The 18,520-nt window shown below is 41.0% G+C and overlaps 1 protein-coding gene across 1 annotated transcript in view; it reads right to left on the bottom strand.

Annotated features, from left to right (window-relative positions):
* zswim4 (zinc finger SWIM-type containing 4) overlaps positions 1-18,520 on the bottom strand; it is a 53,437-nt gene that overhangs the window by 24,249 nt on the left and 10,668 nt on the right. The window contains exon 2 of the mRNA XM_003216404.4: positions 13,272-13,473. Within this exon, the coding sequence (XP_003216452.1) occupies positions 13,272-13,473 (202 nt within the window). The remainder of the gene's footprint in view (positions 1-13,271; positions 13,474-18,520) is intronic.

Genomic DNA, 18,520 nt, shown 5'->3' with positions numbered 1-18,520 from the left:
CAAACCCTGCCAGTATTTTAGGTTAGATTATGATGGTTATGTGTGCCAGGTTTGGTCCATATCCATCAAGGCATGCAGGAGCTATTGTGATACAAACAAACAAACCAACCAACATACTTTGACTTATATACAGATAGCTAGATAAACTCCAGCTGAACGAGGAAGTATAATAATAAAAAAGTGTTAATGCCCCTATTGACTAGGGGGCAACAATGCTTAGCTGTGAACAAAATGTCTCAACCTGATACCAACTGTGCAATAAGCAGAAACTATGGAGTAATAGGTCAGCAATCCAGTCAGTTTGCCTTTGTTCCCTTCAGGCTCACTATGGACAAGAAACATTACATGCTTACTTACTGATTTAAAATATTTCTAATCTCCACACCCCACTGAATCAGCACTCAAGGCCATTTACAATAATTCCATAACGACAATAAAATAAAAACAAATTCAAACAAGTATTAGAACAAAACTGATACCAAAAAAGGCATGGAAATCTGAGATCAAAAAGCAGTCTCAATAACTAGAAGTTTGGTAGAACTGTAGAGTCCAGTCAACCATGTAAATGCTACAGCAAAATCCTACAGCTAGGGCAAGCAGGTCTTCTTTATGGTCTTCTCACCAGTCTTATCTCTTTAAAAAGTGAGACACATAACGAGATCACAGACAATGAATACAGACTCGAAAGAGAAACATGTGACTTGGAAACGAAAAGGAAATCCATGCAGATGTTTCTACAATGGTGCAATCTGTTCTGTAAAACCCACACCAGATAATAGTTGGGCAGCCATGTGATGCACCAGCTATAGGGTTGCCTTATCCACCAGATCATATTACAGTATTGTAAGATGCCCATTTCTATGGGAGATACATTTATGGCCAAACTGTAGTTATCAGAAACTGTAAGTATGGCCAAATAACATAAAATTATCGAAATCTGGTTCTAGCGTCATCCTGGAGATTCTTGGAGACAGCTTCTCTAGGAATTCCAGGGTGACACTATAGTAACTTCCAAAGGAAACATACCACAGTGTTGCCTGGAGAACCTAAAGAAGTCCTAGAAATCATTTTTCCTCTGGTGCGGGTAAGTGAAACCATGGATATGGATTCTGCGGTTACGGGGATCTTACTCTAATTGTGACATGGGCAATTTATGCACAGAGCATTGTGGGTAGCTCTGCCTTATATTAGAAGAGAGGCAAAAGTTGGGCTAGGAAAGCAAACATAATCCTTGCCACTATCACTATCTGACCATCCTGGAGCATTGCTGCCTCTAAGAGCACCTATAACAATGCAGTCACAACCAGAACAAGCTGTGTTCCTGCTTATTTGTGGCTATTTGGGCTTGGCCCCATATTAGCCGCACCGAGTCCCTACGGGGAGATGGTGGCGGGATATAAAAATAAAGTAGTAGTAGTAGTTGTTGTTGTTGTTGTTATTATTATTATTATTATTATTATTATTATTATTATTATTATTATTATTATTATTATCTACACCATCATGCAAACCAAAACAAAACTCAGGCAACATAGCAGAGGAAATCCCAAGCAATGAGCTCTTAGTTCAAGGCCTGAATGCAATTCTGCTCTCAGCAGTTCTTCCGTCTTCCTATTCTGGAAAGCGTGCCAGCCGTGTGTTCCCTCTCTGCCCGTCCCACACAGAGACAAGAGGTGGAGAAAGAGACGTCAGCACGGTGTGTCCTGGGCGGGGTTGTGCAGGTGTATTGACCAAGTCCATTGAGTCACACATGACACAAGCAGGGCATCCTGACTGAACCGGTCAGGCTTCAAAATGCCCTGCCTTGCAGCCCTTGCTGTGTCACTGACAAGTGCAGTCAAGAGAAGAAAAATACCCTGCTGCTAACTGCCAGCTCTGCAATAAGGACCAGCAGGTGACTCACGCTACCTGCCAAATCCAGATCCGCACCCAGCAACCTGCTCTCCTCACAGATCAAGCAAGAGAAAGCTGGCAGTTACACATGCAGCTATAAATAGAAGGAAACTTCCAAAAGGGAAAAAATCTGGAACTACCAGATACACAACCGTCCCTCTTTTGGATTAAGACTTTGGATAGGAGGTTCAGTCCAAAGACACTTCCAATGTCTGGGAGGGACAAAGCTGAAACAGAACCTAGCAAAATGTAGGTTTTCATTTTCATTCTACTACAACCCAGGCAAAAAAAATATCTGTAACATACAGGCTCCAGAAAAGCACCAACAGTCATGTGCACACACATGGGTATAGATGTTTCCATGAACTCTTAACTATGGAAATTAGTCACAACACATCTGTGGAGCCCCCGGTGGAGTAGTGGATTAAAGCCTTGTGACTTGAAGGTTGGGTTGCTGATCTGAAAGCTGCCAGGTTCGAATCCCACACGGGGAGAGTACGGATGAGCTCCCTCTATCAGCTCCAGCTTCATGTGGGGACATGAGAGAAGCCTCCCACAGGGATGATAAAAAAAACAACAAAACATCCTGGCGTCCCCTGGGCAACATCCCTGCAGACAGCCAATTCTCTCACACAAGAAGTGACTTGCAGTTTCTCAAGTTGCTCCTGACATGGAAAAAACACACACACATCTGTATGTCCTATTGACTTATAGCGGCCCCATGAATTTCATAGGGTTTTTTTCTGGCAAGTAATACCTGATTTTGCCACGTCCTTCCTCCGAAATATAGCCCACAGCACCTGGGATTCATTGGCTGTCTCCCACCCAAGTACTGACCAGGACTGATCCTGCTTAGCTTCCAAAATTCAATGGGATGTAGTTGATATTTTAATGTGCTTTCAAGTGCCTTTAGGATAATTAGGCCTAATAATACATCTAGAGAACCTTAAATTAAAGCAATTCTTTGGAGCTTTTGACCTGATGCACAATGCAATTGCACTTTTTTAAAAAAGCAAACTGTGTGACATAACATATAAATCTATGGTGCAATCACATTTAAAACACTGGGCATGTTTGGACATCACAGTATGAACTGTACAAATACTAGTTTACTCTGAATGAGCTGCACTACTAATGCATGCAGTCCATTCCCTCCTGCTTGGCGTCTTCTGCCAGTGGCAAGTTAGGCAACTCTGGAGGGTCTCTAGATCAATTTCCAACCTGCTGGAAGTCCACTTGCTGTTATTCAGTGAAAAAAAGCCTTTAGTACACAAACAAGGCCTGGAGTGCCATGCGCCTCGATTTAAAGGAGTCACACATCCTAGAACATGATTATCCTGTTTTAACAGAAAAACATAGAAGTTGGAATACCAGGCACTGCAATAGTGGGAGGGACACGTAATGTTCATTCTTGAACTAGTCCAATCAAAGAAGCTAATCCTAATGTTAAATTTGACCATTGGTTTCCAGGCTCTTGGATAGCTGCTCCAAAATTAACCTGAATTCATAAACTAAGAAGAAAGCCTGGTTTATGGTCTTGAAATGCAATGTTTACAAGTCACTAGATGAAAAGATTCCTCCCCCACATATAGTTGTCTCAACACAAATCTGTTTGGATTTTTTTTAAAAAGCACTCAAAACAAACACAAGAGGTCAGAATGAAGATAGGTATTTCTTTGCAGGAGGCACAATAGCTAAATCTACTCACTACAAGATAGCCACATGCTCTATATAAATGACACATCCATGGAGAGACACAATACCTTGTTGATGCTAGGAGGAATAAGAAGCTTTGAGCTTCTAATCTGTCTGGCTCCCAATTCAGAGAGAATGCCAGAACAGCTGCAAAATAGTCTAAATACAGGAGGGGCTTTTAATATGTGCGTGTGAAGACTCCTGCTCCTCTAACTCCACTTCTGGACTAGCAAGAGCATGCATCTAGGACCACAAGAAGTCCTCACTAATCACATATTTTCTTCATGATCCTTTGTAATGAAGCTTCCTCCCCCACCCCCACCGGCAAGTTCTTTTGTACTATGGTTGGTGACAAGAGCTAAAAATCTGAATTTGAAAAGGTTTTAACCAATGGTACATGCACACATACCATCAATAAAGTAAACAAGTCGGCAAAAAAATATAAATAATATATATTGTAAAAATCCAGATTTCACAAATACATATGTAATACATATGGTTTTGGCATACCCCGACACACTGTTAACTAATATACCGTGCATCAGAGGCAGGCAATATGGTACCCTCTAGACTCCTTCTATATGCCCAATTCAACAAATCCAGTAGTGAGGCATTCTGAACATTGTAGTTCCAAGATCTGGAAGACAGCAAGTTACCTACCACTGCAGCAGTCTAAGTAGCATACACAACATGTAGGGCAATTTCCAACACTTATTCTATTTACACCATATTCATGACTAACGTGTAATGTTGTTTTCAAAGGCTTTACTATAGGAGTAATGTTAAATTTAGTTCATGTAATATATCACTTTATAAATAATGTCTCTATGAATGTCTTGATCTTCAAACACTCGGCTTCATTTGAAAAAATGCTGCCCTCACAGAACTCAAACGGTGTTGTATTTCAGCATCAATGTTGACTTTTGTGGAGAGGAGGCTGTCTAGGTAGCAGAAATGGTCGACATCTTCTACCGTTACACCATTAAGCTTTATTGCTGGCCTTGCAGAGGGACTGGTTGGTGCCTGCTAGTAGAGCACTTTGGTTTTCTCAGTGTTCAGTGAGAGGCCAAACTTTTCATATGCTTCTACAAAGGTGTTTGAAGTGACTTATAGGTCTTCCTTTGAATGAGCACAGACTACGTTATCATCAGCATATTGGAATTCTATAACAGAAGTTGTTGGGACCTTACTCTGGCTTTCAGGCTGCGGAGGTTAAAGAGATTATACTGTGGCTTTGTTGTTTTTTTTAGTTGGCTGATGGCTTTGCTGACTTCCTCGAAACTAGGCAGTGCTGCAAGCTCATCCTTGGTTTATTGTTGCGGGATTTGAGAGATAATCTTCTCGGCCATGTTGGAACTGCAGTTGAGGAGGAAATAGTAGTGCTCTTTCTAATGCAGTGCAACTAATTATTTGTCCTTTAGAAGTTTGGTTCCATCTGATGAACATAGAGGGTGTATGCAATGATTTGTGGGTCCATAAATGACCTTTCTGGTTTTAAAGCTACATTGCAAGGATATATCACTGCAGCATTCCACATCAAAACTTGGTTATCTAGGACGGTATTCTTTCTTTACATATATTTTAGTGAAACATTACTATTATAATATTTAACTTGAAAAGGTGAACAGAAAAATAATGCAACTTATATGAAAACATTGAATACATTGTTACAGTGAATGAATACATTGTTACAGTTGTGAAATGTTTATATTTATGTTATGCTATTTATTTATTTAAGGGTATCTAAACATTGTATGAAAGAAGCAGCACCTTCAAATGGTTTTTATACGCTAATGCTGAAATCCTAAAGACAATTGCTATGGAGTAAATCATGATAAACTTAGTGGAATTTACTTCTTGCACACATGACTCAATGGAAATATAATGCTCAGTTATAGTAGTACGAAAGGAGACTCATTAGAGGTGGACGATTCAATTAGGGATGTCACAGTCTGGGTTTGCAAGACTTGAAGAGGACATATGATGACAGGATGTCTTGGAAATGTTGGCGTAAGTTGAACTCCTTAAGGGTCACTATAAGTTGAAGCCAATTTGATGGCACAATAGCAAAACACGGAAAGTATTAAACTGTAAGTCTATCCTTTTTTTCACTGAAAGACCAATCATCTGAGACTGAAAAGTCCTGGAAAATTGCATTGCTTTTGCTATTTTTCACATCAGCGCACTGGTCTTGTCCCTGGACATAAACGCCTACAGCAGCATAGGCAGCTATAGAGCTATTTGGATCTCCAGCTATTTTAGATTTCAGCTCCTAGAAGTCTCAGTCAGCTTGACCAAAGGTGATGTATTTTGAGAATTGTAGTGTAAAATGTTCAATGGTTCCTCATCTTGTCTACTTTTCTATTCTGAGAAGCATCTGATGCATGACTACAATTGGCTCTTAATATCCATGGATTCTGCATCCATGGATTTAAGATTTAGCCATCCATGGATTGAAATTTTTTTAAAAAAACTCTCCAAAAACCAAGCTTGATTTTACCATATTACATATATTACATATATATATATCAGAGACTATTTTACTAATACATTGTATATCATGGGATTTCAGCATCAACATTACCAAGGTCCTTAAGGCGCAGTATGACCCTCTGTGGTTTTAGTTGTTGACAGACTTACGGAAAAATGGCAAAAAAAAGTGTTGGACCGCTGATATATAGACCTGTAGGCTTCTATCATATAAAACTCCCCTTTCAATTGTGGATATCAAGGAAGCTACAGTGGGGGAAAAAAAGTATTTAGTCAGATACCAATTGTACAAGTTCTCCCACTTAAAAAGATGAGAGAGGCCTGTAATTGACATCATAGGTAGACCTCAACTATGAGAGACAACATGAGAAAACACATTCAGAAAATCACATTGTCTGATTTTTCTATTGATCTACTCACATTTGCATGTTTCTGAATTGTTAGGTTGGCAGAAGCTGGGGCTAACAGCAGGAGCTCACCCAGTTCTCCGGATTCAAACCGCTGACCATTCGGTCACCAAGTTCAGCAGCTCAGCGGTTTAACCTGCTGCGCTACTGATTATGGATCTTACTGGACTAAAAATGTTCCATTCCATTCAGTACATCTTAGGCTAAGCTTTCTATGGTGGCCATAATATAAAGGCTGGAGGAGCTGCTTAAAAGACAGAAAACCAGCAAGATATTTTGGATTGTTATGAGAGGATGACAAAGGCTTATAAGTATTAACCTACTGACTTAAGCTATCTCAGTTGCCCAAAGCAAAAGAACTGGGCACAGAAAACAAAATTCAGAGTCAATGGGGGGAAACAGTGACATACAATTGCCAAGAAGTACAGTATTAACGTATTTGATTTAAGACCCCACTGTATATATATTTTTGGTAAACAGGTTCTGCCTCTACAACTAAAATATCAGTGTCCCTAAATCTGCAATTCTACTGCAAGGTCTACTAATACAGAGTGAGATTTTAAATCACATATTGCAAATGTACAACCAAAAGAGGGGAAATATTACAGAAGGCTTTGAAAGGCAATACAAATCATTACATCACAATACTGTTGTCATGTGCCTTTAAGTCATATTAGATTTATGGCAGACCTTTATCATGAGGTTTTCTTGGAAAGATTTATTCCTCTAAGGTTCAAGGTTACGCAGTGTGTTTCCCTGGCTGGGCAGGGATTGAAACTCTGGCCTCCAGAGTCATTGCCCAACACTCAAACCACTACTCCATATTGGAAATAATAATATATTCTCGGTGAAAGAGCATTGATGCATTCTCTATTAGAGAACAGAGTATATTAATTCTGCAGAAACAGCATTTTCTCCATGGGACAATAAATTATGATGTCATTCTTAAAGAAACTCTGAAATGTCAAAATACTGAATCCCCAACAACTTCACATGGTACAAAAATAATGCAGTAATGTACCATAAATGTCACCGCTAATATAAGAAAAGATGAGGTAGGCAACATTTTGGTCCAACATTCATATTCCAACAGTTGTCTGGTTCTTGTATAGATTCTTAATGGAGAAATGTTAGTTAGTAATGGAAGTCTTTTTCCTTATGAGAAATGTGAGAAGTGATATTTATTCCACACATTATACACATTTTGCCATGTTGCTTTCTCTTCAATGTCCCTCTTAATCATTTCAATACACTGCTAATCTCTTCCAAACATTTTGAACTCTCTGGAATCCACACTGGGAACTGGGAACGTTGTAGTCTCCAACTCTTATCCCAGTCAAATACAAAATCTGCTTAAAGTCTACACAGTGGGCCCTTGTTGTTCACTGGTCTGTAGCTACCCAAATCTGTGAGTGCTCAATTTGTTTTATATATATGGCATATAAAATGGAGTTGTCTATACAATTTTGTAAAATTAAAGTTTTTATATATATATATATTTCCCCAAGTCGTAGACGGTTGAGTCTGTGGATATAGAAGGACAATTGTACTTTCAATGTGATTTACGGAAAAGTATAGGATCTGGAGGGACTTTAAACCCACGAGCAGAGTAGAGTGTGGGGTGGGGATTTACTGTCTACTTTAAAAAAGCACAGTCCACAATCCACATGGACTATGCCAGGAAATTAATTTTCTAAGCACTTTCCCTCACAGTTCACAGCCTACAGATGGATAACAACCCAGACAGTCAAAGTACAGCCACACTGACACTGGAGATTAACACAGGAGGGATGGATCTCTTTGGGATGACTGTTTGGCGACCATATTTGGAATAGGAAAGGATTTTCTGCAAATTAGATACAGATTCCTGGAACTTCCTGTCTTATTCTGCAGCCAGAAGTTCAGCTCCATGGCTTAAGCAATACACAACTCCTTCCAGAGGATGCTTGTTGAAATGTACCTGCTTGCAGCCAATGTTGTGATGAAATCTGGATTGTGTCAAGTTGGAAACTAATGAATTTGAACACAAGGTTCAAAAACTATAAGAAATACTACATCTCAATGTGTTGTTTAAAAAAAAAACATAGCATGGGGATCCTGATACAGTACAGCAGAGATGTCAAACTTGTGCCCCTCCAGAGGTTTCAGACCCCAACTCCCAGAAGCCCAAGCCAGTTTGTCCAATAGCCAGTAATTCTGGACGCTAAAGTCCAAAAACACCTGGAGGGCTGTACGTTTGACACCACTGCAGTACAGCATGCCTTAAACCAGTGCTGAGAAACCTCTGTCCCTCCAGATGTTTTGGACTCCAACTTCCACAATCCCTTAGCACGGATGAGCCAAAGGTGCTTCAAACCTGCCTTGAGTCCTGCCAGTCATCCTAAAAAGTGTTGACTCACTTTTTTCAGTCTTCATGATGATGCAAGGAAAATCCAACCAGTGTTTCGCCATCTTACAAGGCTGTCTAGCTGCATTCTGTAAAACGGCTCTGCAATACTTGGGACTGACCTAAAATTTACAAAGCCTTTGCAGTCCCCTTTTGGGGAGGATATAGCATGAAACTGTAATGCTATGTTTTCTTTTAACTTTGCTCATGGGTCTATTGAACTACTCAAGATGCAAACTTGTGTTTAGGCCAGAATTAGGAATTACTCACACATGCATGTACATTACTCAGGGAGTCTCAGTTGAATGTACCAATGGCTTCCATTTAAAAGCATTGTGTGAGGAGAGACACAACAGCTCTGTACTGTTTGAGTAAAGATAACTATTCATACTACCAAATGAAGCAAGCATGTGCAATGGCTTGTGATGAATGAGCATACACAGCCGAGCTGCTATTAGAATAGAGAGTTGGCTTCAAGTCCCCCTCTCCCACATTTTGTAAAATGGGCAGCCAAAGTACTAAGGCAACTAGAAGATGGCATCCCAGGTCAGGATGAACTCTTGCTTTACATAAGCCATTGGTGATCTATAGTGCTTCTGAACAGAGGCATATCATTTGGTTAACATGAATAGACTGTTCTGTCACTTGCATTTTATTTCATTTATGTTACAACCACAAACACATAAAACACTTAGCAAAGTTTAGATATGTAAAGAAATATGTACTTTCCTTTTGTCTGTCTTGACTGTACTGTTTAATTGCTGCCAACTCCAATGAAGCAGCATCATATGTTGTTTTATAAAAGAAACCTCCAATTAATATTTTTTTCTGAAGCAATAGCCCACAAACACATTCAGCCTCTTCTGGGATGTAAGGTGCTCCAAATTCTTTTCCATTTATTTGCCCTCTAGATGTCTCCCCTATGACACATGATTGCCAGAACATTGCACAGCATCTTAAATAGTGAGAATTCATTGCTACTACCTTTGTTGATCCCTTATTCGTTCAATCCAACTGTGTGCACCATCTTAAGAACAACAGTAACGACAGTAAGACCATTAGGATTTTAAAAATTAGTTTGGCTATACAGCCAGAAAAGTCTTAATTTAAGACCCCATCATTGGCCAAAGGAACACACTTAAAATGCAGAGCATAATCAACCATTAAACTAAACATGATTACAATAGCTCCCACTGGACTCAGTGAGACTTATTTCTGAGTAAAAGCATATAGGGTTGCATTGTAAAAATGACTTTTTGATCAGGAGTCATGAGTATCAGACAGGTTTGTTCCTTTATTTTCATCTCTACCAAAAACATATTTGTGCAACATAGAATTCATACACTAATCTTTAAATAATGCATAGTATTTATAGACTACATTCCAGGTGGTGCCAATATTATCTAAGTACGGTAATTCTTATAATCACTCTGTTAGGCAAACTAGCATCCTCCTTTTGTTGTGGGGGAGAAAGGCTCTGAACCAAGCCCAAGAGACCACTGCTTTGCTTAAAACCACACAGTCAGTTCATGGCTGCTAGAGGCAACAGTTGAACTGGGGATTTCCTGCCACACAGCTCCTACTTTTAGCCAATTCATTAGCTCTACACAGATGTGCTCTTTGTGGTCTGTAAGATTTGTAGCCATCCTGAAAAGATGTCCATAGATAGACAATTCAGGGGACTGGATGACACACAGCAGTCTTGAACAGCCAAGCACAATACACAATATTATGTCAGCCCTCTTAGTATCAGAAAAAGACTGGAGAAGGAGGAGGGGGAATGAGGAGAAGAGAAAGAGAGGAACTGAAATTTAAAATCGGAGGCCAGCCATCTACTTCTAGGAGTCCTGGGCCAAATTGTCCTTTTGGTGATAGCACTGCATTTCATGTACAAAGTGCTATAATACGGAGTGCAATCTAGCCATGTAGCACATTTAATCAGCTTCTCTCTTCTACAGGATGAAAACAAAGTGGACTGGAGTTTAAGTAGGTAGCATTGCAATTGCAATATGAAGCAGAAATGACAAAAAGGGTTCAGTTATGTATAATAGCTAAATCTCATGCTAAACACATGGCGAATGTACAGCCAGTTCCATTATTAGTTCTGTATCTCTGTTTTCAACATTTTTATTGTAGAGTATTCAGGAGGGTATTCATTGAACTGCTCACTATTGAAATATGCATTGTTTATATGAACATGGAAGATCAGCTCTCAAACATATTAGCATACTGCCCACAATCTGAAATAACTTCAAAGCCAAACACAGTTGTGTATCATTGCTCTCGAAACACCCTTCCAGGGAAACAAACAATTAGGCATCACATACAAAATAGTTTCTCCAAAACACCCACAATGCTACTTGGAAGCATATCAGAGAACGCCAGTGATCTAATATTCCCAGAATATAAAAAACATTCTGGACAAATCTGGCCTGTGGAAGAGAATTCCAGAAACTAGTTCAGACGTATACACTGGAGTATACGGATACACTGCAATACAGGAGATACTGTAGTTTTTGTCACAGCAAAAGCCCAAAACTAGTGAGGGCAGCTGACAAGATTCTCCAACCAGCTAACATGGTCAGCTCAGAAACTGAAGGCAACTCCCCTCAACCTAGCTGTTTAAAGTTGTGTTAAGCTCCATGCCCCTTCTCTCCCTTCTATTTTAGCCAAATAATTCCTCCACAACTGGTAAATGTATTTAAAATTCCTAAATATCAGGTGCAAGTTTTATATGGTGAAATGTAAAAGGCAAAGGATTTGAGATGGATGAATAGGCCAAGACTCAAATCACAAGAGACAGAGATAATCAGGCAAATGTGGGACTGGAATACAAGTTGCTCAAGATGTATGGCACCCTTTCTCTAAAGGATAAGGTGCATAAGTCAAGTCCAGTCTTCTAGGCTACACAGCCCCTAGATCAGTGGTTCTCAACCTGTGGATCCCCAGGTGTTTTGGCCTACAACTCCCAGAAATCCCAGCCAGTTTACCAGATGTTAGGATTTCTGGGAGTTGAAGGAGAAAACATTTGGGGACCCACAGGTTGAGAACCACCTCCCTAGATGATCATGCAGTTTAGAGATCAGAAAGGGTTTTGCCAAGCCCCAACATCTGCTGCTTCTCTTCCTGAGGAAAACAGATCCCCATCATCTATGGCCCCTTCTACACTTCCATATAACCCAGATTATTAAAGCAGATAATCCAAATTATCTGCGTTGCGCTGGATTATATGAGTCCACAGAGCCATATAATCCAGTTCAAAGAAGATAATCTGGATTTTATATGGTAGTGTAGACGGGTCCTATGTCTCAGTCCCTTCATGTCTAGATTGCTGAAATACAGTCTGTGTGAGGTTCTCATTGCAAAGCATTTGGAAACTACAGCTAGTGCAGAACATGCTGGCCAGCTTGTTCTTAGGTATGTGTTTCATAAACTATAATATAGGTTTTGAAACAACTACACTGTTAATTCCTATTGATTTCCAAATCACATTCTTGATGCTACTATATGTCTCACCACCTCAAGAGAGGGGTTGTGGGACTCCTTTTCCGGAGGTTAGATCACTGTTCTCATTAATGGCCTTATAAAAGTTTAGTATTCTGCAATAGTGACTGATGTAACCCTTTGATGTTCAAATATGCTTTACTATAATGTAATTGTAATAATATATAAATAAAGTTCCTGGGCTTCATTTTTGTGATTTTAAGTGCTTCTTGAGCACTTCATTGAAATAAATTCTTGTACTTTTTGATAATTCAAGAAAGTTCTTGTTTCAAGTACCAACAGCTCTGTTTTATTCCCATCTTTTAATATTAGTTCAACAAAGCAGAAAATGCATCAACTCATCGTAGGAGTGGGCAAAGCATAGCCTTCAAGATATTGTTAGATTACAAACTCCTTGCCAACATAGTCTAAGGTAAAGAATTCTGAGAGGAATTCAGCCACATCTGGAGTCCTTGCCCTCTCCTGTCCCGTCGTTTCACTTGGAGAGCTGGGGTATTGTCTTTCTCCAGTCACTTGGAAGCCCCCACAATGGAAATTAACATCAGTCTTGGGTATTTGCTATTGTCACTTGAAAATGTAGGAAGAACCTAGCTTCTCCAGTCTATCTCCATGAGATGTTAAACTGGCAATTAGTCCCATGCTTATCTACTCAAACATAATTTAACCAGTTTGAACAGCAATTCCTCCCAAATACAAATGAATATTTGAGTCTGGCTAAAATGCTGCTGCAGATGAGATTACATCTTCTTTCTGTTCTTTCAACTCTGGAGAAGCACATTTTTATCTCTGCTTCAGTTCTGCAACAGAGGCCATGATAGCTCTTCATGCTGGTAACCCTATTCCAGTGCACAAAACACATTCAAAGCAAAAGCTTCTGGACCAGTTGGTTCACTCACCTACTTGCAGGACTCGGTCAACAGCACCTGATTGCAGCAAATTCAGACCACGATTAAAGGGTACACGCGAGTCCCTCTCGCCCTCGGGAGGGTGATAGCCAAGGGAGGAATACATGCATATCTCCCGCTCACTCCGTGGAAAGGACCAGAAAACGATGCGCTTCTGAACAGGCTCTGGGACACGGGAGAAACGCTCCTCCACCTGGACAGCAGGGGAGAGGAAAAAGACAAGGCACTTGTCGGATTACGATCTGTAAAGCAGGTATTTCAAGGACAGGCTTCACCCACATGAACCTGCCCTCAAGAACATCCCTCCAGGACCTGATCCAGGTACTCTATCTTCAAAGACATAATCTAAGATCAGGTCTCTTTCCTTAGTAGCACTTCAGTTACAGCATTCCCTTCCTCAAAATATCTGGAAGGCACCCATCCTTAGGCTTTCAGGTACCAAGTGAGTGTTTTGCTTTTTGTTATATTTCCATTTTCTTGAGATGTTAACGACATATTTGTTTCTTTCTTTCTGTCCTATTTGTTCTCCCAATGGGTTTCCATAGCTAAGTGGGGATACAAACCCTGGAATCATAATCCAATGCTCAAACCACTACATCATACTGGTTCTACTAAAGGTAAACAAACATGTTACACACAAACTTTTTCCATTTGTTTACTGGGTCAGAAGTGAACTGAGAATACAGTTATAATGTACAGAAACCATAAACAAAGTTAAAAACTTGGCATTATACAAAATTTTCTTTGACCAGAAGCTAGCCATTTTGAGTGCCTCTGGTGTCACTGTAAGAAGGTCCTCCATTGTGCATGTGGCAAGGCTCAGACTGCATTGTAGTAAGCGGTCTGCTCTTCTTCACACTCGCATGTCATGGACTCCACTTTATAGCCCCATTTTTTAAGGTTAGCTCTGCACTTCGTGGTGCCAGAGCTCAGTTACCTTTTCAACAGTTACTGTGACTGTTCAGATTCAAGGGCTACACATGCAAAAACACACTGTATGAAATCAGTAAAAGATAAATGTATGGAATTGGTTGGGAAGTGGGGATGAGGGTACCACACAAAGATGTGCTAAGGCCTTAGGAATCTATGGTTTATGCACCCCTACACTATACTAATCAGATGAGAAGGAACGTAATAGGAAAGAAAAATCTCTTGTATGTACTAATGTGACTTTTTACACACAGCGTATGACTGAAAATACTCTTGATTCTGAATTCCAAGATTAATGTCTATGGATTACCAAGTGTTAGCTTCCTCCAAGCAATCTGTTTCAAAACAAGAAGGTGAATAATATACTAAAACTCCCCAAGACTTACCTCCAGCTGTGGGATGGGAGAGGGAAGCAAAATTACTGGGAACAGTGATACTGTAAGCCACAGGACTGCAGAAGGGCTGAGAAAGGAATGCAAATAGCTATCCAAAGATGTAACCTCCAAGCATCATCTACTGTAAACGAGAGGCATGAAGCCAATAACACAGCTAGTTAGTAGCCTTTAGTACAGAGAGAGTTCTGGCAGGGCCAGACTGGAACTAAGGTTTTCACTGTTTTGCTAGTCCCCTGCCTCTGTGGCAGTAACTTCTTTAGGCTCTCTGGGGGCCCTTCCAAACTGCCCCTATAGCCCAGGATCTGATCCCAGATTATCTGCTTATCCCAGATTATCTGGCAGTAAAGACTCATATATTTCAGTTTAAAGCAAATAATCTGGGATCAGATCCTGGGATATAGGGCAGTGTGGAGGGGGCCTGAGAGCATATAGGAGCTGCTGAGTCAGCTGATGCCATCATGAAGAAAAGTAGGATGAAAAAGGTGAAGCCAGGTATTGCCACGCTAACCTGCAAAACATGTTGAGAAACTTATCTGGTCTAATGCTCATCTCGGCTTACACCTATCATGGTAGATCTGCCCAGTTAGGTCAGCTGGAACAAAATTCACCCCCATCTGATTTTCATGGCCACTGAGCTTCTTCCCATATTGACTGCAAGCTGGCTGGCGCCTCTCCATTGAGGGGGTGGCATTTCCTGGGCCCCTTAAACCCACCCAAAACAGGATGATGATGGATGAATATCTACAAACATTCAGCATAGTTCATTACATTCTTCCACTCACAACGTTCAAGAACTGCCTGAGACATCATAATGAGTTCAGCCAAACAGTGTCAGAGTTTCATAATGGTGATTCTTATGAGAGATTGAGTTGCAACAATAGACACATTTCGACTTCTAAATCTATACACCAGTTTTCTGTGCAAAGGATGCATAAATTGGCCTTCCGTGCTATTTTAGGTGCTGGACTCCCACACAGCTGCCACTACCAGGAACCGACTGAAGCCCACAAGCAAAATGCTTCCTCCTATTTCAGAATAAATGGTGCTCCAAGCAGGCTCCCAAGGATCCAGTTGCATGTAATTTTCTCCCAGTTAAGTTTAATCAGTGCACAATTATGACCAGAAAATAGGATCAAGGCCTCATGCTGCTGGAAGTAAAAGTAGCTAACTGTTGCTAATGTAAGCACTTTCTTCAAGGTAAAAGGGGTTTTTTTTCTATAATAAGCAGTAATCTGTTGGTAAAAGCTCTGATCTCCTTCCACTGTTAACCCACCAAATCTTCTCAAATTCAAAATGAAAAAGCAATTTCATGTCTCAGCCTAAATTTTTGCCTATATAGTCTGACTGGTCCTCCATATTTTGCAAATTTGATTATTCATGTTATTGCTTAAAATGTTCTCTCTAGGAATCTGTACGGACGCATTAAAAATCAATCATACGGTTAGGCTGGAGGACCTAGAGATTCATAGAGAAAACACCTTTCTAGGAATTTTAGATTCTCCAGTGTAATTCAGCTTCCAGTAGATGTTGACCACAGTGCTGTGCTGAAAAACCTAAAAAATCATAGAGAGATGTTCTCTTAGTATTTATTCATGGGGTTTTAAAAAAAAATTGCGGGAGACCTGTGCCCCTAACCCCAGCGATAGTGAAGTGTTGACTCTATTTTACTCAAAAAAATTCCTCTCATCTCAGACAGGCAACCTGGCTAGCAATGGAAAAGTAATTCTCATTAACATAGGCTATTGAGGGATTTTAAAACAACTTCAGTGAAAAATTATTAATGAAAGCATGCATGCATATTTTCACTTCCTGCCATTCTGGAGTAAACTAAAACCATGAGATTTCCTTTTCTGTTTTTCTCTTTTCTTTTCTGAATTACACAAAAAGCAAATGCTCATGACTAAACATGCATACATTTGAAAAATATGCATTCACATGCTTCAGTCAATAGATAGATGCATAAAAAGTAACTTATTAAGTGTCACGACCCAGGCTGCAGAGCACCAATAACCATACACAGAGGCCAGAATCTATCTAATATCTTTATTGTAGGATTATATAAAGTTAATAAAAACTAGTGTAGAAAATAGTCCAGAATTAGACCTTTCAGGTAAGGTCAGAATTAGTCCAAAAAAGCAATGTCCAATAAGAAATATTAAGGTCCAAAGTTGTAATCCAATAACCGAAACACTCACTTTGCCAAGCAAAGTGAGGGGAGATGACAAGGTCCTTTAGTCCATGAAACTTGAGCGAGGCTAGGAAATAACTTGATACTTGAAACAAGGCTTGAACGTGGAACAAGGTAACTAAGAACAAGAACAAGGTCCGTGGAATAACTTGATAAATCCGTGGAACAAGGCAAGGATTAATCCTGGGAAACAAGGCAAAGTCCGTAGATAAACAAAGGCTGGGAAGCAAGGCGAAGGCTGGATAGCAAGGCAAGGCTTGAGCAGGAGCGAGGCTTGAACCGGAGCGCGCTGTCCAGACACAACTCGCTCCGTAGGCTGACGAATTGACTCCGCGAAGTTACTACGCGGGTAAAACACCTAAATAGAGTCTAGCTTCCCGCCGAAGCAGTTCTCTGGGAAACAGAACCGAAAGCTAACTCTGAGACCAGATGTGAGACTCCCCAAAGATTCTCACGAGAAGCAGTCTTAATTGGCCACATTCTTAGCTGCAATCCTCGCACTCCTGCGCGAAGCTGAATCCAAACTTCTCTGTTGTTTACAAAACTCCCGGCGCAAGAATACGGGAGAAGTAGGCTCTGGGCTTGTTTGACATACTTCTGGGAGACAACTTTCTTGCAGGTGCAAGGTTCCCAGATCTGCCTGGGAAAGATCTGGCTGAGAGGAATCCAGTTCAGACTGGGAAGGTAAAAAACCCAAGTTTTCATCTTCATCAGGAATTACAATGTCCTGAGCAGGACTACAAGGCCCATGGGTCATCACACTATCCCCCTCCTCAAGGCCCCTCCCAAACTGGGGCCCTCTCCCCGAGGCGCGAGGTCGCGGTTTGGTGGGATAGGTCTGATGAAAGCGACGGGTTAGATCAGGGGCATGGACTGTGGAGGCGTCTTCCCAAGAGCGTTCCTCAGGGCCAAAACCCACCCAGTCAATGAGATATTGTAGGCGGCGGCGGTGAAAGCGAGAATCCAAAATGTCCTCAACCTCGAACTCCTCCTCCCCATTCATCAAAACAGGAGGGGGGGCCGGTTGGTCTGTATCAGGTCGCACACCATCCGCCGGAAGGAGCAGGGAACGGTGAAACACTGGGTGAATGCGCATTGAACGCGGAAGTTGGAGTTTGAAAGTCACGGGGTTTAATTGCGCCACCACTGGATAGGGACCAATGAAACGGGCATCTAACTTCCGGCAAGGGCGGTGGGAGGGCAGAAAGCGAGTGGACAGGAAAACCCGATCTCCTACCTTGATTTCAGGGCCCGGCTGGCGATGTTTGTCAGCGTGGCGTTTATAGTCCTCCTTGGCTTGGTCCAGTTGCTGGAGCAAAAGTTGTTGCACCGCTGTGAGTTCCTGCAGCCAATCCTCTGCTGCGGGAACCTCTGAAGTTTCAATGACAGGGGGAAAGAAACGTGGATGGAAGCCGTAGTTTGCAAAGAACGGCGTTTCTTTTGTAGAAGCTTGAACTCCATTGTTGTAGGCAAACTCAGACAGTGGTAACAGAGAAGCCCAATTGTCCTGTTGATAGTTTACATAACAGCGAAGATACTGCTCCAAAGTGGCATTGGTGCGCTCCGTTTGCCCATCTGTTTGGGGATGATGAGCTGAAGATAAGCGAGAGTCTATGCCCAATAGTTTTTGTAGTGCCTTCCAAAAACGAGAGGTGAATTGAGATCCACGGTCTGTGACTAAACTCTTGGGCAATCCATGTAGTCTGAAGACATGTTGAAGAAATAGA

Source organism: Anolis carolinensis, chromosome 2, assembly GCF_035594765.1.
Source record: "Anolis carolinensis isolate JA03-04 chromosome 2, rAnoCar3.1.pri, whole genome shotgun sequence".
Classification (NCBI taxonomy): Eukaryota; Metazoa; Chordata; class Lepidosauria; order Squamata; family Dactyloidae; genus Anolis; species Anolis carolinensis.
This window is presented reverse-complemented; position numbering and strand designations above follow the sequence as displayed.